General features: G+C 31.9%; 1 protein-coding gene across 1 annotated transcript in view; it reads right to left on the bottom strand.

Annotated features, from left to right (window-relative positions):
* Positions 1-3,193: 3,193 nt before the first annotated feature.
* LOC134690246 (uncharacterized) overlaps positions 3,194-25,215 on the bottom strand; it is a 61,596-nt gene continuing 39,574 nt past the window's right edge. The window contains exons 11-15 of the mRNA XM_063550222.1: positions 17,280-18,500; positions 16,838-16,909; positions 12,844-12,927; positions 3,742-4,195; positions 3,194-3,429 (exon numbers count right to left, since the gene is read on the bottom strand). Of these exons, the coding sequence (XP_063406292.1) occupies positions 3,377-3,429; positions 3,742-4,195; positions 12,844-12,927; positions 16,838-16,909; positions 17,280-18,500 (1,884 nt within the window). The 3' untranslated portion in view covers positions 3,194-3,376. The remainder of the gene's footprint in view (positions 3,430-3,741; positions 4,196-12,843; positions 12,928-16,837; positions 16,910-17,279; positions 18,501-25,215) is intronic.

Genomic DNA, 25,215 nt, shown 5'->3' with positions numbered 1-25,215 from the left:
TGTGTTTGCCTCTTTTTTTGAATAGTGTTTCAATAATTTTACCTGTTTGTTCTTTCTTTGTTTCCTCGTACTATATGTTATAGAATGGTCACTGATTCCAACTTCAATGACACCTACTTGGCTAGTTTTATCACAAATATTAGAATGACCACTGATTCTAACTTCAATGACACCTACTTGGCTAGTTTTATATCAAATAATAGAATGGTCACTGATTCCAACTTCAATGACACCTACTTGGCTAGTTTTATCACAAATATTAGAATGACCTCTGATTCTAACTTTAATGACACCTACTTGGCTAGTTTTATCACAAATAATAGAATGGTCACTGATTCCAACTTCAATGACACCTACTTGGCTAGTTTTATCACAAATAATAGAACGGTCACTGATTCCAACTTCAATGACACCTACTTGGCTAGTTTTATCACAACTATTAGAATGACCACTGATTCCAACTTCAATGACACCTACTTGGCTAGTTTTCTCACGAATAATAGAATGATCACTGATTCAACTTCAATGACACCTACTTGGCTAGTTTTATCACAAATAATAGAACGGTCACTGATTCCAACTTCAATGACACCTACTTGGCTAGTTTTATCACAACTATTAGAATGACCACTGATTCCAACTTCAATGACACCTACTTGGCTAGTTTTCTCACGAATAATAGAATGATCACTGATTCAACTTCAATGACACTTCTTGGCTAGTTTTATCACGAATATTAGAATGACCATTGATTCCAACTTCAATGACACCTACTTGGCTTGTTTTATCACGAATATTAGAATGACCATTGATTTCAACTTCAACGACACCTACTTGGCTAGTTTTATCACTAATATTAGAATGACCATTGATTCAACTTCAATGACACCTACTTGGCTAGTTTTATCACGAATATTAGAATGACCATTGATTCCAACTTCAACGACACCTACTTGGCTAGTTTTATCACTAATATTAGAATGACCATGGATTCCAACTTCAATCACACCTCCTTGTCTAGACCATGTTATTCTCGTTGCTTCGTTTATAACCGTTTTAGGAAATCATATTTATTTATTGATTGATTGATTTGTGTTAAACGCTATTTTCAGCACTATTCTCTTATTTTATGGCGGTCTATTTTTATTGGTGGAAGAAGCCGAAGTGTTCAAAGAAATTCACCGACCTTCGGTAGAAAAACTGACAATCCTAGTCAATTAAGAGTGGAGTAGAGTGCACCTGCCATGAGCAGGATTAGAACTCACAACCTTAGTGTTGACAGGCTAGGGATACAGTAGTTCGACTAAATAAAAATCATGTTCAAGCAGAAAGTCGAAAGATCCCGAAGGGTTATCATAAGTCAAAAATAGACTGAACTGCCAAAAAAAGAAAAGACAGACGACAAACAACAGTATACAGAACACAACACAGGACAAATATAACTGATCAACACAAACCCCAAAAACAAACGGGGTCGAGATATTTATACGGTGTTTACATGATATCCTATAAGAACAAATTTGTTCAAAGGATACTTATGTTCACATAGATCGGATTTAAATTCACCTGCTTTATAAACAATATAACCGTAAAAATAAGGATGCGATTTCCAGGTTTTTTTTAAACTTGTCAATACCCATCTGGTTGCTATAAGAAACACTGACGATACGAAGATGACGATGTATAAGCTTTTATTTGTTAAAGTTCCTTATATATTATTGGTATCGTTGAATGGAAAGTTAGCCATAATAATATTCTATAGTGTATTCTGAATTGCCAACAATGTATATGTAATATGTTTAGAAATTGTGAGCAAATATTTTTTTTTTCTCGTGGCGAAAGATGTAGGTTTAGCGAAGGGAAAAAACAAGATAGCACTTGTATAAATGTCTAGCCTGCTTTAATTTACTGACCATGACTGAATTTATATTGAAAGTCTTATAGAAAAGGCTTTACAACAAGTATCACATACAATCAACATTATCAATGATCCATGTAAATGAAGTCAGGGCAATTACACCTAGCTATCATTACTTTTTTTTAATTCGAGCGTCACTGATGAGTCTTTTGTAGACGAAACGCCCGTCTGGCGTATATACACACTTTAGTCCTGGTATCTATGATGAGTTTATTTATTATAACAGACCAAACTTCTATTACAATATTTCCTCTTTAGTCCATTTTTTTTATCTTGACAATTTCTTTATAAAAGAGAGGAGAGATCAAATGGATATTCAAACTCATAAGTCAAAGACTGACAATGCCATGGCAAAGTAAGACAAAGACAAAACTCCCACCTAATGTCTAAGGTGTCGGGTCAGATAACACCCACCTAATGTCTAAGATGTCGGGTCAGATTTTGCCGTATATCATTGGAGCTACACAATATCAAATATACAGAATAGAATCACATTCTGACCTTGCCTAACTTGTAGAAAATAGTTTGACGAACATCTGTATAAATAATTCCCTGTATAACGTTATTAGAATTATTCATATATATGTTTAGATATATATGTAATTATAATTCTGCATAGTCTTGTATTTGCGTATGCAAAGAATGTTATGTCATAATACCGTATATACAAGTCTATCCAAACGGAAATAGTTCTGTATATTCGTTTTTTGAATTCTGTAAATATTCAAACGATTTCTGTATAAACGAAAAGGCACGAAATTGAATAATAGACCTCTATACACAAATTTAAATTAGGTATATAAAAAGTATTCGAACAGGTACATAGATCTATATATATATGGAATTATTTCTGTAAATGATATGTAATAACATATACGTTATAATACAGACAGACATATTTTCTTTTACCCTGATACCGCGCATTGATTATTTCTAAGTGACGGACTAGTCGGGTTGTCGGATTAATAGGCTGTCGGATGAAGGGTTTTCGGACTAATGGGTTGTCGGACCAATTGACTGTCGGAACAATCGGCCGTCGGACCACTGAGCTGTCGGACTAATGGGCTGTCGGAATAACAGAGTGTAACCAGACAAACAACAGTAAACAAAACGCAACATAGAAAACTAAAGACTGAGCAACAAGAACCCCACCAAAACTTGGGATGATCTCAGGTGCTCCAATAGGGTAAGCAGATCCTACTCCAATAGTGGCACCCGTCCTGTTGCTCATGTAAGAACAAACCCTGTGGCAAGTATAATAAGGTAAAGTTACTATACATGATTGTCTGATTTTTATCGGCAGCATTACATTGCAATTAACATTATTAGATATAAAGATGATCGCCTTCTATTCACAAGGGATTGGTCTTCTGCAAATCTGTTTCTATGGTAATCTGTGTATTTCTCATCGCAAAAAATAACTGTTTGCCATACAATGATGAGATGAACTGTATTTCTCTAATGCATTGGAACATTAAATTGTTGTTCTATTTCGACCTCAACAGTTATTTCTGAAAATAAATAAAATAATTCACAAATCCAAAGATAAAATATGCTGCTGTTTGACATTTTACTTTAAAAAATCAAAGTTTTACAGAAATACCCCTGGTTAATGGACCAGTAGAAAAAGAAGCTATGGTGACTATCATTCAAATTAACCTCCTCTTAACCCGAAATATATTCATATTTGAAAGACATAAAATTAAGTGTTTTATTAGATAATACTTATAAAGTCTGCACACTCTCATGACTCATACTTTATAGTCTGGATAAAACCCTTATAAATTTTGAGCGCAACTTCAAACTGTTTAAAGCATATTTACCCGGTAAATCATTTTTAACTGATTTCACATCGTCATCTGTAATAGTTTTAGCCAAAATATCATTAAGCTCATCTGTATACAGCTTTTGTGGTTTGTTATAGTGGTCAAACCGTTTTAAGAGTTCAGTTAATATGTTACACAACTCATTAAAACGTGTATCTCCAAGCTCAGCTGCCGTTGAGTGTTGTAGTTCATTCCTTGTAAGTCTTATGCGCTCAATATCATCACCAATAGCTATGTCTGTACCCTGAATGGTTTGCCAATTCCCTCCCCATCCATTAGTTGGAATATGTTTTTTAAGTTTAAAGTGTTCCTGGTATAAGTGTGATATATCGTAATCGCTCCTCGGACGTAGATTTGGTTTATCTGGTTTTAGAAGGTCATATGAAACATCAGCAAGAATGTTCAGCACAATTATTCCCATCTTTGTAAAATTGATCTCTTCTTTGGTAAACTAAAGAAAAAGATTAAAGTAAACATTTGATACGTTAAATATGTACAAGGCCAACATAATCGAGAATAGGGCTCAAGTAATAACTGATTTTTGTTTATTAATTCGATGCTCAGTAAAACTTAGTCAACTCCTCAATGCAAAGCAACTTAAAATTTAAATTAAAATTCAAGTGCTAGTATCTAACATGGAAAACTAAATCTGGCAATAAAGATTAAAATGCACGGGTGTCATTCGGTTTAACTAGAGAAATGATCGTGAAAGAATATATAACGGCAGTCAAGTATTGAGAGACGATCGTGAAAGGTCTTGTAACGGATCGTGAAAAAACATTTTATGTAAATTCTAGTTTAGAATCTTTGAAAAAATCGCTTAATTTTCAAAACGCGGAACAAATCCGTACAAAAAAATATGTCTGACAAAATGGTTTAACTTCCTCAACATAACTGTAAAATAAGATAAAGAAAATATACAGTACTTTATGAAAAAACACAAAAGGCGCAATGCATGTCTATGAAATTAATTACAAATAACACACTTTTTGTACCTATAATGGTCATATTTTAGTTTATCATGATATATCTGAAATTTAATCTTTGGTGTATCTGATAGTACAGTAAAATTAAAGTACATTGTATGTTATCTCCTTAAAAGCATTAATTTGTATATGAAAACCTTGAATTTGTTGAATTTCCATCAAACTTGATCGTGAAAGATCAGGCAACGCATTATTTTGATCGTGAAAGATAATGCGTGACCAGACTTAATACTAGTCATCAGAAATCAGTATTTCTTTAACCATTTGATAAACCTGCAACTGGTTGAAGCCTGTAACTATTTTGATAAGGATGAACATTAAAGCTATTATTTTTTTCTATTCAACACTTTACCTCGAAAGTAAAAAAAATAACAAATAAAAAACGTGTCTAAATAAGTGTGAAGGATTCAGCTCTGAGAATCGGTCAAGTGCAATTCAGATAGACCGACACTATTTAGCCAATAATATGGATATGCAACGTTTAAACCAAAATGATATTCATCAAACAAAAAATTACAGCAAAACAGCATCTTTCATGAGTAATTTGAGATTGAACGATAACCAACATTTTGTGCAACAGTACTTTCTTAAGTTCTTTATATCTAACGCAGATGTGGATTGATTACAGACTATAGAATACCAGAGCGCAAAATGATTTAATGTCTCGTCTGCTTTAATTATGATAGTATATTTGTTGAACGTCTATGATATCAAGGGTTTTACTAGAAGTGTCAAATGCGCTAATGGTTCATGAAAAGAGTTCAAGGTCAGATGAACCATGTCATACAGATCTCTACAAATATCCCGTACACCAAATAAATGTGTTCCGATCCTTACAGTGCCTTAGAAACTGACAAATGTAAAAGTTATGCTTGGCCAATTAATTCGGAACATAAGGTCAAAAGTATATGAACCCTGACCGACAGCCAGGCATAGACATCTTACTATCATTCAATATATCAAATACGATTGCCGTCATCATGGTCATAAATGAAACATACAGACAGACATGTACACCATACACGAAAAACCTTGGCGCTTTAGCATACAGTTATATATCCAAAAGGCTAAACAACATAAAACGAACATTGCCGAATGATGCATGATAATGAGTTCGATGTTATTTGAAACCTTGCAGAAGTTGAAAATGTACACCTTACAATCATAACAACAGACAGTTATACTAAAGCTTAACGAATCCGCAATACGGACTCGACCACAAAAATGAAGCTTCATCCATGAAATGAGGCAATTTCGGGGACAGGTGAATCCTGTCTGACGGACATGTAGTTTATAGGATCCAATATACAAAACGCAGGTATCCTATAACTCGTGATAAGTGAGTACTTCACATGACAATAAAAAGCTTCATCCTACAACCATCCAACTATTTACATTTCATTTTCTAAAAATATTAATACTTGAGGATGTTGACCTATCTAGCTTTTCTCAATACGTCTTCGTAGCATCAGATCTTCCACGATCCTTTTCACGATCTTCAAAAATGCGGTACATGATCTTTCACCATCCGAAAAATCAATTTTTGTGTAAATAGTTCTTTATTCACCAAGTTCAGATTATGTTTATACAAAATAACTATGAGAACCATTTGATTAATTCATATAGAATGCCCTTATTCGGATGAAAGTAGTTTTTCTAGTCGAATTTGTGAAAAAATCATGTTTGTTTTCATTTTTTATGTCATTGAAATTTCGAGAAGCAATCTGTCTTTTGTTGTTTTGTAATAACTTTGTACTTTTAAAACTGGATATTCTCACATACTGATCATAATGTTGAACCATGTTGACAGACAGTTTTATTTTGTCGTTAATTTGTCTGTGTAATTAATTAAATAAGAATATTTATTGACCTTTCATATGTCTTCTCGATTAAATGTCTTTCACGAACCGTTACCCGAGCTTTCATGATCGTCTCTCAATACTTGACCGCCGTTAGATATTCTTTCACGATCATTTCTCTCGTTAAACCGAATGTCACCCGTGAAAGGATTATAAAAAACATCTAAAATCAAATCTGGCTCAATCAAAATGATTTTTAAAAACATTATGCATGAGAAACATTTCAGCAATATTTGGTCCTGGTCCAGTAAAAAGCAAATTTTATATTGTCCCGGTACAGTAAAAAGCGAATTTTATTTTGTCCTGTTACAGTAAAAAGCAAATTTTATTTTGTCCCAGTACAGTAAAACGCAAATTTTATTTTGTCCCGTTACCATGGTTACAGTAAAAAGCAAATTTTATTTTGTCCCGTTACAGTAACAAGCAAATTTTATTTTGTCCCGTTACAGTAAAAAGCAAATTTTATTTTGTCCCGTTACAGTAAAAAGCAAATTTTATTTTGTCCCGTTACAGTAAAACGCAAATTTTAATTTTAAATGATAATGAAATATTCAATTTGATTTATGATTCATATAGGAATATCAAAAAATATTTTTAGAAAATTTTAAATGTATTATTTACCAAATTTTGGTAGCATCTGTCCTTTAATACATGACAAATGCATGATACAATTTCTCTTTTTGTAACTAAAGTATCAGTCATACCTGATGATGGGTTAGATTATTTACAAGTCATTGAAAACTGTGGAAAATATTTACCAAAATTAGTCATGGTCTGAGGACTTTTAAAATTCTGAACAATGTTGAGTTGAATGATTTAAAAAATATAATAAAAGAAGAATGTGTCTGAAGACAGGAATGACCCTGCAAAGGCTTTGCAATTTTCCTAGTTAAATATATATTTAGTTTAGGGGTGGCAATCTTGACTATCTTCAAGATACTTGAACTTTCTCAAATTGCAGGGGATGGGGGTGACCCCTGGGGACTAACCTTTTCATTTTATTTAATGTGCGTTATCATTTCAATTATAAAAATTGTGTCTATCACTAACTGTTTTCAAGTTATAATCATTTGGAAATTAAAAAAGAAGAAGAAGAAGAACTGAGCAAAAGCAATAGGTCTTCCCAAACTTCGAAACTTGGAAACAGCAAGCCTAAGTCTCGTTTTATTTACTTCACTAAAGCGAGACGAAAATTGTCATTTAAGGTCAATATCTCTTTTATAGGAATCCTTATTATTCTGGTCATATTTTGACTTTTGTAGATGTTGACAGTTTCTATCTTTCTTTTTTTTTTTGGAGTAATTGACAAAAAACACCGAATTTGTGAAAAACCGTCATTTATTGGCAATAACTTCTTCAGAACTCTTTATAGGGTCTTAAATGGTGTCAGGTTATAACTGTCATTTTTTTTAAATCTTGTATGCTGATCATAGTTGTTGTTTACATAATCTGGTTCTTTTGAAATATTTTTTCCAAATTTCCGAAATATTTTGAAAGAACACCGTCAAGTTTGTGATGTTTGCCTCCTCTAACATTAAATCAGATGTGGCATACTCTGTTTTTCGTGGTATTACACCTACAGAAGACGTTAATGATGATTCACTACATGGTTATTTTGTCACAATCTGTTCAATAATTCAAGAGATAATAAGTATAATGTAAGACTACATCATACATTAATATGAGTATAATTTCTTTGAAAAATCCACACCATGCCAGATCATGATAGAATATCTTGTAGGCCAAAAAATGATCAAATATTCATCGCATCTGCATACAAAGTAAAATAACAAAAATACTGAAACGGAAAGTCCCTTATCAAATGTCAAAATCAAACACTCAAACAGATCAAGCAGTTAAATAGGATACACATTACTACTCTTAGATGATAATCATCGCAAATGCAATTCTCTGTCTTCATTGTTAGGTTCCTTTTTTGTCATTGATACTTCTCCCCTCCAATTTTGAACAAAAAGGAACATTTTACGCTAATATATAAAACTTATGGGGCAACTTTGTTATATTACTTTTTTCCACACATAAAGAGTCATACATAATGGTTTCCTATTAGTATTTTTTTTTAATAATGCATTACATTTATTAAAGATTTACTAAGGCAAAATCACTGTTATAGCCAAATATAATAAATAAGGAGAAAGAGTCAGAAAAGGTCCCCAAAACTATGGCAAGCCGTTTTACTATTTATTCCAACTTCAAGATATCTAATAAACTTTATACGACTTCTCATATAGTTTATAAGATATTTTATATAGTTTTTTTTATATATCTCATATAATTTTCTTTATTAGATGTCTTATAAAATAATATGAGATATCTTATATACTTTTTTAAGATATGTTATATACTTTATAAGATACCTTAAAAAGTATATGAGATATCTTTTAAAGTTTTATAAGATATCTTATAAAAACAATCTTATACATTATATCAGATATCTTGAAGTTCAAATAAATAGTAAAATGGCTTGCCATACAAAACACTGAATATACCTTGCTCTGCCTCCTAATATTTTATATAACAGATCGTTCATGGTATAGTCCTATTACAAGGAAACTTCCTTTTTTAATTTTTTAAAACTTAATCCTCTAAGAATATTCCTCTTTTGCATGTTTTTAGTGAAAAAGCATGAAATTTTGAAATTGAAAGTTCAAATGTGGAAGTACAGATTCCCATTTAGGAGATAGTTATCAAAGGTACCAGGATTATAATTTAGTACGCCAGACGCGCGTTTCGTCTACATAAGACTCATCAGTGACGCTCATATCAAAATATTTATAAAGCCAAACAAAGTACAAAGTTGAAGAGCATTGAGGATCCTAAATTCCAAAAAGTTGTGCCAAATACGGCTAAGGTAATCTATGCCTAGGATAAGAAAATCCTTAGTTTTTCAAAAATGTGAATATTCACTATGTGAATATTCAACAAAGGAAACTCTCCATCATTATAGACAAAATAGAATTCATGACAAAAATCTCTGTTTTGTTGATTTTTTATTGCTGAGCATTTAGTATGTCTATGTTCTCTCTCTATCTTCTTAAGTTTTTGCTCAAAACACAACAAAAGGTAAAACAAATAGGAGTGACAGTCTAATAACTATATCAGCTAAATTTGACTTGTTAGTCGATGGACTAATTTATCTTTTATAATTTATATCATATCAGGCAATTGCAAAACGCAAAAAAAAAGTAATAATTGTCGTTAAAAGACATTAACAATAATAAGGAGTCGTCGGACAATTTACAACATTTGTCTTAATTGTAGATCTTGTCTTGCTGATATTTTTTGCTTATTTATGTTGTATCTATCTATTAGAATTTTTAAGATATAAGGCAAAAACGCAAAAAATTGATAAAATCGTCATTAAAGGGCAATAACTGACGATTTTCGAGCATAAGACTTATTTTTAGAACTTGTTTTGCTGATCGTGTTAGCAATTTAAAGTTTCTCCATATATATTATCATGATTATAGAATTCAAGATAATAGGCAAAAATGAAACCAGATGCTCCGCAGGGTGTAGCTTTACACGACCGCAGAGTTTGAACCCTGAACAGTTGGGGCAAGTATGGACACAACATGCAAGCTGGATTCAGCTCTAAATTTGGATTGTGATTAAATACTTGACACAGCATAGGTTTCTGACACAGAATGAATGTGTTCTAATGAACTTAAAATTTTTGTTTTCTCTTAGAGCAATTCACTATGCTGTTGAATATTAATCCTCTCAAAAAAATGTTTGAAGAAATTTTCATTTTATTTATGAAATTTCATTTCAAATGAGAAAATTGAACCCAATTTTTTTAATCACATCCCCCTTTCCCTTATTCCAAATTAATCTCAATTAAATTTCTAATGGAGTTTGCAACAATAACTACTCATTTAAATACATCATAAAATATTAAGATGTAAAAAAAACTGCTTGTTATCACTGAATGGTAAAGATTATTTTAATTTATCAGTTGGTAGTAAAAAGTGAATATACATTGTATATAACAATGATTTGAGTTGATTCTGGACAAAGAAAGATAACTCCAATTAAAAAAAAATATTGCTATTTCACAATTATGTGCAATTAGATATTTCTTGCTTACTATTCTGGACAAAGAAAGATAACTCTAATTAAAAAAATATTGCTATTTCACAATATTGTGCAATTAGATATTTCTTGCCTTTGTGCAATACTGTGCAATTGAAAAGACTTGCTATTGCAAAATACTTAATATAATATTTTAGATCCTGATTTGGACCAAATTGAAAACTGGGCCCATAATCAAAAATCTCAGTACATGTTTTGGACTCAGCATATCAAAGAACCCCAAGATTTCAATTTTTGTTAAAATCAAACTAAGTTTAATTTTGGACCCTTTGGACTTTAATGTAGACCAATTTGAAAACAGGACCAAAAATGAAGAATCTACATACACAGTTAGACTTGGCATATCAAAGAACCCCATTTATTCAATTTTTAATGAAATCAAACAATGTTTAATTTTGGACCCTTTGGGCCCCTTTTTCCTAAACCGACAGGACCAAAAATTAAGAATCTACATACACAGTTAGATTCGGCATATCAAAGAACCCCATTTATTCAATTTTTGATGAAATCAAACAAAGTTTAATTTTGGACCCCGATTTGGACCAACTTGAAAACTGGGCCAATAATCAAGAATCTAAATACATTTTTAGATTCAGCATATCAAAGAACCCAACCGATTAATTTTTTGTCAAAATCAAACTAAGTTTAATTTTGGACCCTTTGGACCTTAATGTAGACCAATTTGAAAATAGGACCAAAAATTAAGAATCTACATACACAGTTAGATTCCGCATATCAAAGAACCCCAATTGTTCAATTCTTGATGAAATCAAACAAAGTTTAATTTTGGACCCTTTGGGCCCCTTTTTCCTAAACTGTTAGGACCAAAACTCCCAAAATGAATACCAACCTTCCTTTTATGGTCATAAACCTTGTGTTTAAATTTCATAGATTTCTATTTACTTATACTAAAGTTATGGTGCGAAAACCAAGAAAAATGCTTATTTGGGTCCCTTTTTGGCCCCTAATTCCTAAACTGTTGGGACCTTAACTCCCAAAATCAATACCAACCTTCCTTTTGTGGTCATAAACATTGTGTATAAATTTCATTGATTTCTATTAATTTAAACTAAAGTTATTGTGCGAAAACCAAGAATAATGCTTATTTGGGCCCTTTTTTGGCCCTTAATTCCTAAACTGTTGAAACCAAACTCCCAAAATCAATCTCAACCTTTCTTTTGTGGTCATAAACCTTGTGTCAAAATTTCATAGATTTCTATTAACTTAAACTAAAGTTATAGCGCGAAAACCAAGAAAATGCTTATTTGGACCCTTTTTGGCCCCTATTTCCTAAAATGTTGGGACCAAAACTCCCCAAATCAATCCCAACCTTCCTTTTGTGGTCATAAACCTTGTGTTAAAATTTCATAGATTTCTATTCACTTTCACTAAAGTTAGAGTGCGAAAACTAAAAGTATTCAGACGACGACGCAGACGACGACGCCAACGTGATAGCAATATACGACGAAAATTTGCGGTCGTATAAAAAATGGTAAATATTTTCATTTAAGGGAAATAACTTCTATGAGAAGTTGTCTGACAGTTCTGACATATATAAACAATTGGTAGAGCTCAACATTTTGAACATTTTTGCCCTAGTCAGATTTTCTCTATTTATAATGGTTTCAAAATAATAGACAAAACATACCAGGTCAACTAGCATATATACAGAGTCAAAGCGGTTCACGAATGTAATTTTTTCCTGAAAATAATTTCTGTAATAATCTGTATACATAATATTGTTACATGTAAATCTAACCATTTATTATTATTATTAATTTACTGAACAATCTCCCTGTTTGTTCAGTAAAACTAACACTACAGGGGTGCCCTGTCAAATGCTGTAGACATGGTATTCATTATAACAGCAATAGTGCAATAAATCAGATTTTAGATAAAAAAAAAAAAGAAAAAAAAAGTGTTGGTTTTAGATTGACATACAATGTGAATTCTAGTCCAATGTTGAACATACTTTACATATTATGATTATTTCGACGGTATGTGTGTCAGTTTCTCCTATATTTACTCAACATCTCATTTTTTAGTCATTTATCATTTTCGACAACTAATTAAGGCACGACAAGACATTTAGTGTTTATAGTACATAGTTTCGAAAACATTATTGTGATATTATATACTTCTCTCAATCTGCGTTTACTTGCGTTTACATCTTCAGAAACATTTGAATGATCTCTCTTACCAGTTTTAAAACATACACGCACCTGTAAATAATACATCCTGTTTTTTATTATATAAAACATAATACCTTTAGAAATTATTCAGAGAACAAATGAAGTAGATGATAGCAACAATAGGTCGCCATACGGCCTTTTACAATGAGCAAAACCAATACTACATAGCAAGCTATAACAGGAACCATTACAATTAGATATGAAAACAACACCATATATATTTCATGCGTTTTTTTCTGGACTTACCTTCAAATGATGAATAAGAATCTAAACAGTTGAAGAGCTATATGACCAAAATGGACCTTAAAAAATAACCAAATCTATCTAAAGTCAACTTTGCTTGAGGGAGTAGAAACATTGATTTTTTTTATAATTTCAAAATTTATTTATAACTGACAATTTCAGAAAGGTTTATCATAAATCATGCGAGTTCAGAGGTAATGGAGAATGCTCCAAGCAGAACATTTGTAAGCCGAGGATGTATAAGAACCAAAACAGTTGAAGAGATATATGACCAAAAATGACCTACAAAAAATAGCCAGGTCAATTTTGTCTTGTCTAAGGGAATTGAAACCAGATATATGACGAGCAAACGAAATACAGAGACTTACTTTTGGAAAATTTACATAATCAATAAAACAGAAGTGTTATCTTTTGTTAATTTTATTTTCACTTGTTTATTTATTCTAAAGCTGTTTTCGTTTTTTTTCCCTTTAGATTACCCTGAAGTTATTGTGTATCTAACGAAGTAATCGATTATTAAAAAGAGATCATGGCGGCCATGTTTGTTGATGGATCAAAAGTTCGGTTACAATTCATAAACTATATTCCTAAAGGAACATTCTTTTAAAGTTTAGAAGTATTAGGCACTGTAGTTTCAGAGAAGAAGATTTTAAATGTAAGCAAACATGAAGAACAAATTGTGTAAAATTGCCTTTAAAGGGCAATAACTCCTTAAGGGGTTGAATGACAATTTTGGTCATATTTAATTTTTGAAGATCTTAATTTGCTGATCATTAATGCTGTTTACAGCTTATCTTTATCTATAATAATATAATAATATTCAAGATTATGAATAACAAAATACTGCAAATTTTCCTTACAATTACCAATTTAGTGGCAGCAACCCAACAATGGGTTGTTCAATTTGTATGCAAATTTCAGGGCTGATAGATCTTCACCAATTGAACATTTGGATCCCATGTCAGATTTGCTCTAAAAGCTTTAGTTTTTGAGATATAAGCCGAAAACTGCATTTGACATCTATGTTTTTTTTTAACCACGGCGGCCATGTTTGTTGATGGATCAAAACTTCGGATACAGTTTATAAACTAAATACCCTAAGGAACATTCAGTTAAAGTTTGAAGGTATTTGGCCCAGTAGTTTCAGAGGAGAGGATTTTTGAAATAGTTTACGACGACAAACGATGACGGAGGACGCCATTTAATGGCATAAGCTCAAAGGTGGCCCTTTGGGCCCTGGTGAGCTAAAAACTAGAAAACTGACATGTCAGCAAGGAGATAGATTGAACATTTTTGTAAAAGACACAGAAATACATGTGAACAATTACAGAGGCAAGCAAAGCAATACATCCTCATTGGGTATCAATGTATTGGGATTTCCTCTTGTAATTATTTTATTTAATTATTAGGATAAACAAAATAAAAAAAAAGCTTGTATTGCTCAACTGATTTTTGTTCTCTCTCACAAATTTGATACAATGCAACATGAATATTTGTTTCATAGAAACTGTGATGGCCAAAGTCTGGTTTTTTTGTATCATTTTTGCTGGAATGAATTGTTAATGTCTATCCATTATACATGTTTTATTTTTCAAGATATTGCGAAAAGTGGTACAAAAGTGGGTTCAAACTTTAGGGGCAACAACTCCTGTAAGTAGTCGATTAACGATTTCATTCATATTGACTTATTTGTATATCTTCTTTCTTCATTTTTGCTGTCAAAGTTTGATTTTTTAAGTCTATTGAACTATTATTTGAAGTTTGATGGATAGTTGTCTCATTGGCAATCATACCACATCTCCTTATTTTTCATATTTAAGATTTGAATATAATTCATGATTCAGATCTTTTTTTGCTGATCTTGTATTACTTTCCACTTTTTTGGTAACAGTTACTCTTTATTTACTTAAATTTTTCCTCTAAATACAAATCGATGAAGATCGTCATAATCAAGAACAATAATTCTTATTATATGTGGACTTTTGATCTGGGCTTTGTTGATAACAGATTGTGTCCTTTTATCTTTATCTACTAGTTTTTGACCAACATATAAAAAGGGTAAAAATAATATTTAAGGGCAATAACTCCAATAAGATGTTTAATGACAATTCCGGTTATGTTGACCTTTTTGGAGATCTTGTCTTGCTGATTATTATTGCCCTTTACAATTTTAACTTATTGTAGCTTTCGAATATTAAGCAAAAAATGGGTAAAAACCACCAATACATGGCAATAATCCTATAATGAATCGACTCACGATTTTAGGCAAGCTCTTTTGTTTTCTTATCTTGCCTTGCTGTTCAGTTTTTCGCTTTACATAAAAAAAACGACATTAAATAGTTATCAAAAGTACCAGGATTATAATTTTATACGCCAGACGCGCGTTTCGTCTACATCAGACTCATCAGTGACGCTCAGATCAAAATAGTTAAAAAGCCAAACAAATACAAAGTTGAAGAGCATTGAGGATCCAAAATTTCAAAATTTTGTGCCATATACGGCTAAGGTTATCTACTCCTGGGGTAAGAAAATCCTTAGTTTTTCGAAAAATTCAAAGTTTTGTAAACAGAAAATTTTTAAAAATGACCATATAATTGATATTCATGTCAACACCGAAGTGCTGACTACTGGGCTGGTGATACCCTCGGGGACGTGATATGAAACGAGTTTCTTGAAATGTTAAGGTTATCAAAGTTATTGAACCAATGCATGCATATTTTTTATATGTATTACACATCTATAACGTATTACCAACAAATAATATTTCATTCAGTGGTTGTTGATCGTAAGGTAATTAACTTTTTGAGTTTGTTGCTAAGTTTACTGGATCCTGATATTGATAACCATAATAACAGAGCACGTTGAAAACATGACAGATAAGTGAGTTGAAAGAGCCATGACATTTGTTTTTATATTTTCCATGCGTTCCCATTTGTTAATTTAACTATTCCTGAACAGTTGTAAAATGATTTGTTGTATTAAATTTTTTTTAAGAACGGTTTTTAGTATTTAACGTTTATATACATTCTTTCATCACTGTTTTCCCCTCGCACTTGCGCTGTGCGGTGGCCGAAGTTATAACGAGAGGTTTCGTAGGTAAGGTCACTTCATTTGGGAAAATATCCACAGATTAGTGTCTGGGAAGTCAATAATTCAATATTGGTACATTTATGAAGATTTTGATAATGTAAAAGTTCACGTTCACTTCTTTTGGAGTAAAACTTACCAATTTAAGTATATAAAACATTTTCAATTTTTTTTTTATATTTGAAGTTTCATATGACTTTAAAGGACAATAACTCCCCTAAGGAGTCCGGCAATTGTTTATGCCATATTGACATATTTGTAGATCTTATCCGCTGATCATTTTTGCTGTTTACTACAATTTTGTTTTATCTATAATTAATCAATAAAACCCGTCATTTAGGGACAATTATTCATTTAATGAGTCAAAAGTAAAATAACAAAAATAACGAACTCCAAGGAAAATTCAAAACGGAAAGTTCCCAATCAAATGGCAAAATCAAAAGCTCAAACATATCAAACTAATGGAAAACAGCTGACATATTCTGACTAGGTAAAGGAAATTCCTTATGTAGAAAATGATGGATATAAACTGGGTTTTATAGCAAATTGGAAATATGAACATAAGACATTAGCTTAAACACTAGAATGTTACCTTCGTGGGAGTACTTACGATTTGACTGGTGTTTTTTATGCAAGAATTGAATTCTGACACATGTTGAGCTTTTCCAGAAATCTGGGACAGCTAAAAAATTTCAAATTAATAAGCACTATTGTATGTTTATCACTCTACTTAAACTTTTAAATTTTTATTGAAACACAAAACAATATAAACAATGCTTTCTCGTTCATTATACAAACTTTGAAATTACTGAAAAAGTTGTATTTAAAATGTTTTAAATGGTTGATGTGAATCAACAATGTGGATATAAGTATGTGTAATGTCCCTTGGTATCTTCAGCCTCTAATTTCTATTTAAATGAATGGATATTCTTTTAAATATATTCTTTTCAGTAATTTAGCCTAACTCAATTTCTATTTTATTTTGTCATTTGATGTTTTTGATGCAAACAGGTTTGATGTTGAACAAGATATGTTGACCATATCACACTTACCGTTAGTGCTTTATATTGTTGATCTGACCATTCGTCAATGAACATGTGTTTAATTTGACACGTATCACATTGATATTCTGTTATAGGCTCTTCCATGAATTTGTTTGATCCTGTCACACACTTTGGCTCAGTAAGGCCACATTCCCAGGTTTTCTCAAATTTTACATTTGACATTTTGAATCTTGTATGCATGACTGTGTTTAATTCCTCTGTCACAAAGTCTGCAATGTATTTGTACAAACCGATTTTAATGTCTTCCCCAAATTCCCATACCTGAATCTGAATAACATTTGGACATGTCATAACAAGTAATTTTCTTAATTTCGTAGTCTCATGTTGTAACTCAAAGACAGCAGTGCCTTTAAAAAGAGCAATTTGTCTTTTTTTCTTCTTACTGTCAATCACTTCTGCAACTGTATACTTCCTGCTCAGTGAAGCAATCAAATGATTCATTAGATGTGGTGGTAGAAACCGAAATCTGAAACACAACCAAGTTGATCTTTTATGTATATCTTTTGGCACATTAAACATTTCATAAATGTCACGCTCAGGTTCTGCTTTAACCATACAAGGTACATAAAAGTAAAGATTTTGTTCAGCACCTGATTTGGTTGGACGTATAATGATATCAAATTTCTCCATTACATTCAGGATATAGTCTTTATGATCATACAAAATGGTTGTCTCTTTTTTAAATATATCTTCTACAACCTCATAATTTAATTTGCCTGTATGGTAAAATTCATTCCACCTTTTTTGATTTTTAGTACTACATGTAGCTTGAAATTTCCTTGCTGTAACAATACATTTAAAAGCATCAGACAGCCATTGTGTATCTAAAATAATATTCTCTGGAAGATCTTTGAAATAAACTAAAGATCGGAGTTCATGGTGAAATTCTAGAAATAATATAAGTTCTTCCTCACTTAACGGCTTTGGTGTATCAGTAGAAATGTGTTTAATTTCCTGATAGGTAATAATCGGTAACTCTTTCTTCTTTTCTTGAAGTCGTTGCTCCAGCTGTATAAATTTCAATGGATAATCTTTGTTCCATGTCCTCATTCCTCTGGCTAAGTTTATGATGTCTCGTCGTATTTGCTGGAATACACTGTGATCATCTTCTTTATTAGAAATAAAGTATTCACTCCTTACATGTCCACGTTCATCATCTGCCAGATTTTCGGTGTACACCGACAAACTTTCTCTGCATGCCTCCTCAACCTACAAAACATAAGGATCTTGGTTTTTTGTGTGGTTTTCTATTGCGTTTAGTTTTTCAGGAAGAATATTAGATAAGCAAATCATTTGACAATATTGAATAAAGGGCTGCGCTTTAGCGCATGATACGCCCATTGCTCTTTTAACTTGTCTTTTATGCTTTAAATGAATTTATATGATCAACTAGAAATATATATACAAATCAAAAGGGATTTTATTGATTTTATATCGCCTAGTAGTACACATAGACAGATGTAGTAGCTGTAGCAGGCAGAAATCTGAAAACTAGTTATTTTTATATTTTCTTCTTACCTTTTAGTAACATTGTTTTAGTGAATGTAAAGATTTTTTACTATAATGTATGTCCTGTAAATAATATTCAAAACTTTCTTAACTGAACTCTATTAATAACTTTTAAATTGTGACACATTTTTAATGTGCATAGAAGTTATTATTATTATTTTTCAGGGATTTAACTGTATATATATATTTTTTTAATGTTATTTTTAAATAGTTATGTTTTCACTGAATAATTAATTATTATAAGGGTTTAACCAACCTTAATTTAGTAAGGTTGGTGTACTCCAACTATTGTAGGAAGTTATAGAGGAAAGAAGAATTACAAGAACACAACATAAAAATTGACTGGTCAAGGGGTGATTTAGAGTTGAGACAAATGGTTTGTGCTGGATCTACAGTAAATATGTGCAATTTCTGTTCTTCAACACTTCACAAATCATCTATGTGTGGGAATAGCAGGAGATATCAAAATTCTAAAATTCAACCTACACAGGATAAATATGGAAGAGATATTGTGGTGCATGATGGAATGCAAATTTGAAACAATTTTAATCAACCAAAAGGTTGTGTCAAACCTTACTGCAGATATGCCCACGTGTGTAAAATCTGCAAGAAAACCCATGGAAAGTTTGAATGTTCCACAAATAAATCTATGCCAGGAACCCAACAGGAACAAAACAAATCATTCCCAGTTAGACAGCCCAACAGTAAATCAAAATGACTAGATTCTATTGATACAGCAGACGTTCCGTCAACACCTATTAACATTGACCAATTAGAAAGGGAACTTTTAAATCATCCAGATAGGCGTTTTGTGAACTTTTTATGTAACAGCCTTCGTAATGGATTTGATATGTTAGTTTCAGATGTAAATTTACCTATTTATGAATGTAAAAATTCTTTAACTGCCAGGAAAAATCCTGAAGTAGTCACAAATTTATTACAACAGGAGGTTGATAGAGGTTTTTTAAAGGGCCCTTTTTCTAAACCCCCTTTTAAAAGTTATAGAGTAAGTCCATTGGGTATTGCTACACACAAGTATTCCAAAAAACAAAGGCTTGTAATTGATTTATCATCTCCTCATAATTTAGATGAGCACTACAGTGTTAACGATTTGATAGATAAAGACCTATGTTCCTTGACATACATTAAAATTGATGATGCTATTAATGCGATTCAAAGATATGGGTCAAAGTCCCTATGCTGTAAGGTGGACATCTCAGATGCGTTCAAACAACTTCCGATTAAAAAAGAACAGTGACATCTCTTTTGTGTCAAGTGGAATGGTCAGTACTATCATTACGTTCGTTTACCATTTGGGTGTCGTTCTAGTCCCCGTCTGTTTGACTCTTTATATACAAGTGTGTGCTGGATAGCTCAGAACAATTATGATATCAAAGTTATTTTCCATCTATTAGATGACTTTTTAACTGTAGACAAACCTTCTGATTGTGGAGAAAGAATAATGGCTTTGTTAAGCCTTATTTTTAACAAACTTAATATTCCTTTGTCATGTAAGAAGACCGTTGGACCAGTTTGCAAACTCGAACACCTAGGCATTATTGTGGACACTAATAATATACAGGTTAGACTTCCGTTAGACAAGGTTGACGGAATCACACAATTTATTAGTTTTGTTTTAGATAAAAAATCTTGCACGCGTAGAGAACTCGAACAATTACTTGGACATCTTAACTTTGCTACAAGAGTAATTCTTCCAGGTAGGGCATTCGTTACTTACCTTTATAGACTGATGTGTTCTGTCAAAAAGAGTCACCACTATGTCCATTTAAATAAAGAGTGTAATCCGATTTAACAATGTGGCTACATTTTTTGTCAACGTGGAATGGCATTAACATGTTCTATGAATCTCATTTAACCTCTGCAGCGGACATGCATTTATTTACGGATGCTTCATCTACCATTGGTTTTGGAGGTTTTTATCAAGGAAAATGGTTTTGTGATACTTGGCCAAAAGACCTCCCAACTATTTCAGATAAAACTCTGTCTATTGCTTTTTTGGAGTTATATCCTATCGTGGAGTCAGCTGTTTTATGGGGAAAAGGATGGTATTAAAAGCGTATTTTATTTCACCGCGACAATTTAGCGTCTGTTATTATTCTAACTAAAGGTCGGTCAAAAGATCCAATAATCATGAAACTGATGAGACGTCTTGTTATGTGTGCAGCGAAATTTAACTTTGCATTTTACAGCGAACATGTGCCTGGAAAAATTAACTTAATTGCTGACTCTTTATCTCGTTAACAGATGAACAAATTTCATCAGTTAGCACCAGAGGCAGAGAAAGCAGCAACTCCTTGTCCAACCCTGGAAGAGATTATTTGGACATCGCAGTAGAAAATTAACAAGCTTTCGCTGTTGCAGATTCAACTAAAGCTTTGTACAACGTGGGATATGAACATTATCTTAAGTTCTTACAATTACAAGGATCAACTTGGTCAACTTTCCAGTTACCGCCTGTTTCTGAGAACTTGTTGATGCGTTTTATAGCCTATTGCGAATGTAATAAGCATCTGAGATATTCCACCATTAAATATACCTATGTGGCGTACGGTTCTTTTACTTATTAAAAGGGGGCGTTAATCCATTAGAGAACTTTGTCGGTAAACCATTGCCAAAATGAAAATCAGTATTAGTAGGTTTGAAAAAGAAGCATACAATTATGCCTAAGAGAATTCGTTTACCTATAACATTTGATATTTTACACAAAATGTGTTTTTTACTAGCAACTGTATTTTTGATAGTTTTACAGATGTTTTAATAGAAGCTGCATGTGTAACAGCTTTTTTCGGGGTTTTTAAGATGTGGTGAATTTTCTGTTTATGATACAAAAAAATTTGATCATGAAACAAATTTGTGTCTTAGTGATGTTCAAATATCAAATGACTGTATTTTTGTGCACCTTAAGAAATCTAAGACTGATCCTTTTAGGAATGGTATAACTATTCCTTTGTTCAAAAACTCTACAGATATATGTCCTGTAGTTGTACTTCAAAAATACTATAGACTCAGAATGAGTATTTTTAGCAATTCTGAGTCCTTTTTTATTACTAATAAAGGTGATCCATTGTCAAGAAATTTTTTCATTTCTCATGTAAAATGTACATTAGACAAATTAGGATTATCCAGCGAAAAGTATAACGGCCATTCATTCAGAAGTGGTGCTGCAACTACTGCACACAAAGCACGACTGGAAGATCATCTTATTCAAACTTTGGGACGATGGTCCTCAGTTTGCTATACCAAATATATTCATACCTCTCCAGATGTACTTAGACAAGCTCAAACTCAAATGACCTCTTCTATGAACAATTAAAATTTGTACTGACAGCAAGGAGTGGATTGATTTTTATTCTTCTCATTATTTCAACTTGGGGCTACAGCTGCAAGCATCTGTATTTAGCTATTTCGATACAAAATTTTTAGTCAATCTATGAAAAATTATCTCAATTCCAAGTTTCAAAATTTAGCTAGAGTTATCTCCCTTTGCATATGGAGATATAACATTATACATTATTGGTTTTTAATCGCAGTTGTATAAGTCCCCAGTTGCCATATTGTAAATAAATGCATATGTTTTTATATTCTTGAATAAATAATAGTTTAGTACTTAGTCTTTGTATATATTAGTATACTTCTCATCACACTTACAGTTTATTACAAACTACAGACATGTGTCCTTTAGAAATTGAGGTTTGGGTTTATGCATATGAGACAGCAACTCAAGGAAAGAATTATCATCTCTGTGTTAAAGAGTGGTATGGGTAAACAAAAGAGACATTAATTTGGTATTAGATATAACCACTTTATTATAAATCAAGAACAAGTGAAGTCATAAAATTAAAATTATATTTATTATAATTGGAGTTTATTATGGACTTGTCATCTCACTCTATTGGGTAGTTAATTATCTTTGCACACGGTCTATGACGTCACAGTGCACATTCCATTCTAATCTTTATTGCTACGTCATTACTTCACACGATGTTTGTGTATGATATGTGTATGCAAGTAATACATGAACTTCTATTGTTTTGGTCAGCTTTTTGCCACCACTTCCCCTCACTCTCCTTGCTGTCAGTGCCATGGGGACTTTCATTGATTTTATATATGTTGTTACATAGTCTGATGTTTATGTTCTATACTTTTTGTTTATTATTAGAACTTTTACAATTGCTTGTCATTATTTTATTTGATTAAGAATTTTTTATTTTCTTTGTACTGTAAAAACAAATAATATTAACCATTGAATCAATTTTTGATACCATACTGCCGTATGGTCTAAATACCTCATTTTTAACACCATACTAACTTTTGGTCTTAGTATTTCATTTTGACACCATACTGACGTATGGTCCTAAGTACCTCTTTTTGACACCATACTGACGTATGGTTTAATTTACCTTGATATAACATATTTTTGATACCATACTGACGTATGGCCTGAGTACCTTTCTGTGACACCATACTGACGTATGGTATAACCGCATCATCTGACACCATACTGACGTATGGTCTAAATTCCTTATTTTGACACCATAAGGACTTATGGTTTAATTTACCTCTTTAAAACCATAATGACCTATGGTCTAAGCACCTCTTTTTGACACCATACTGATGTATGGTTTAAGTATCTCATTTTAATATCATACTGACGTATGGTCTAAATTCCTTATTTTGAAACCATAATGACTTATGGTTTAAATTAACTCTTTGACACCACACTGACATATGGTCTAAGCACCTCTTTTTGACACCATACTGCATATGGTCTAAGCACCTCTTTTTGACACCATACTGATGTATGGTTTAAGTATCTCATTTCAATATCATACTGACGTATGGTCTAAACATCCTATTTTGATACCATACTTACGTATGGTTTAAGCATCTTGTTATTTTTATACCATTCTATATATGGTTTATACTTTGCTACAATGTATTGTTGGTACAAAATATACTTATGAACCTTTTATTTTTGTTTGTTAAAATCTTACTTTTCCTCTATTTTACGAATGGGTATTTCGATACAAAATTTTTAGTCAATCTATGAAAAATTGTCTCAATTCCAAGTTTCAAAATTTAGCTAGAGTTATCTCCCTTTGCATATGGAGATAGAACATTATACATTATTGGTTTATAATTGCAGTTGTATAAGTCCCCAGTTGCCATATTGTAAATAAATGCATATGTTTTTATATTCTTGAATAAATAATAGTTTAGTACTTAGTCTTTGTATATATTAGTATACTTCTCATCACACTTACAGTTTATTACAAACTACAGACATGTGTCCTTTAGAAATTGAGGTTTGGGTTTATGCATATGAGACAGCAACTCAAAGCAAGAATTATCATCTCTGTGTTAAAGAGTGGTATGGGTAAACAAAAGAGACATTAATTTGGTATTAGATATAACCACTTTATTATAAATCAAGAACAAGTGAAGTCATAAAATTAAAATTATATTTATTATAATTGGAGTTTATTATGGACTTGTCATCTCACTCTATTGGGTAGTTAATTATCTTTGCACACGGTCTATGACGTCACAGTGCACATTCCATTCTAATCTTTATTGCTACGTCATTACTTCACACGATGTTTGTGTATGATATGTGTATGCAAGTAATACATGAACTTCTATTGTTTTGGTCAGCTTTTTGCCACCCCCTCCCCTCACTCTCCTTGCTGTCAGTGCCAGGGGGACTTTCATTGATTTTATATATGTTGTTACATAGTCTGATGTTTATGTTCTATACTTTTTGTTTATTATTATAACTTTTACAATTGCTTGTCATTATTTTATTTGATTAAGATTTTTTTTTTCTTTGTACTGTAAAAACAAATAATATTAACCATTGAATCAATTTTTGATACCATACTGACGTATGGTCTAAATACCTCATTTTTAACACCATACTAACTTTTGGTCTTAGTATTTCATTTTGACACCATACTGACGTATGGTCCTAAGTACCTCTTTTTGACACCATACTGACGTATGGTTTAATTTACCTTGATATAACATATTTTTGATACCATACTGACGTATGGCCTGAGTACCTTTCTGTGACACCATACTGACGTATGGTATAACCGCATCATCTGACACCATACTGACGTATGGTCTAAATTCCTTATTTTGACACCATAATGACTTAAGGTTTGAATTACCTCTTTGACACCATACTGACGTATGGTCTAAGCACCTCTTTTTGACACCATACTGATGTATGGTTTAAGTATCTCATTTTAATATCATACTGACATATGGTCTAAATTCCTTATTTTGACACCATAATGACTTATGGTTTAAATTAACTCTTTGACACCACACTGACATATGGTCTAAGCACCTCTTTTTTACACCATACTGCATATGGTCTAAGCACCTC

Source organism: Mytilus trossulus, chromosome 11 (genome assembly GCF_036588685.1).
Source record: "Mytilus trossulus isolate FHL-02 chromosome 11, PNRI_Mtr1.1.1.hap1, whole genome shotgun sequence".
Lineage (NCBI taxonomy): Eukaryota > Metazoa > Mollusca > Bivalvia > Mytilida > Mytilidae > Mytilus > Mytilus trossulus.
The sequence above is the reverse complement of the archived record's forward strand: the minus strand, read 5'-3'. Positions and strand labels throughout refer to the sequence as shown.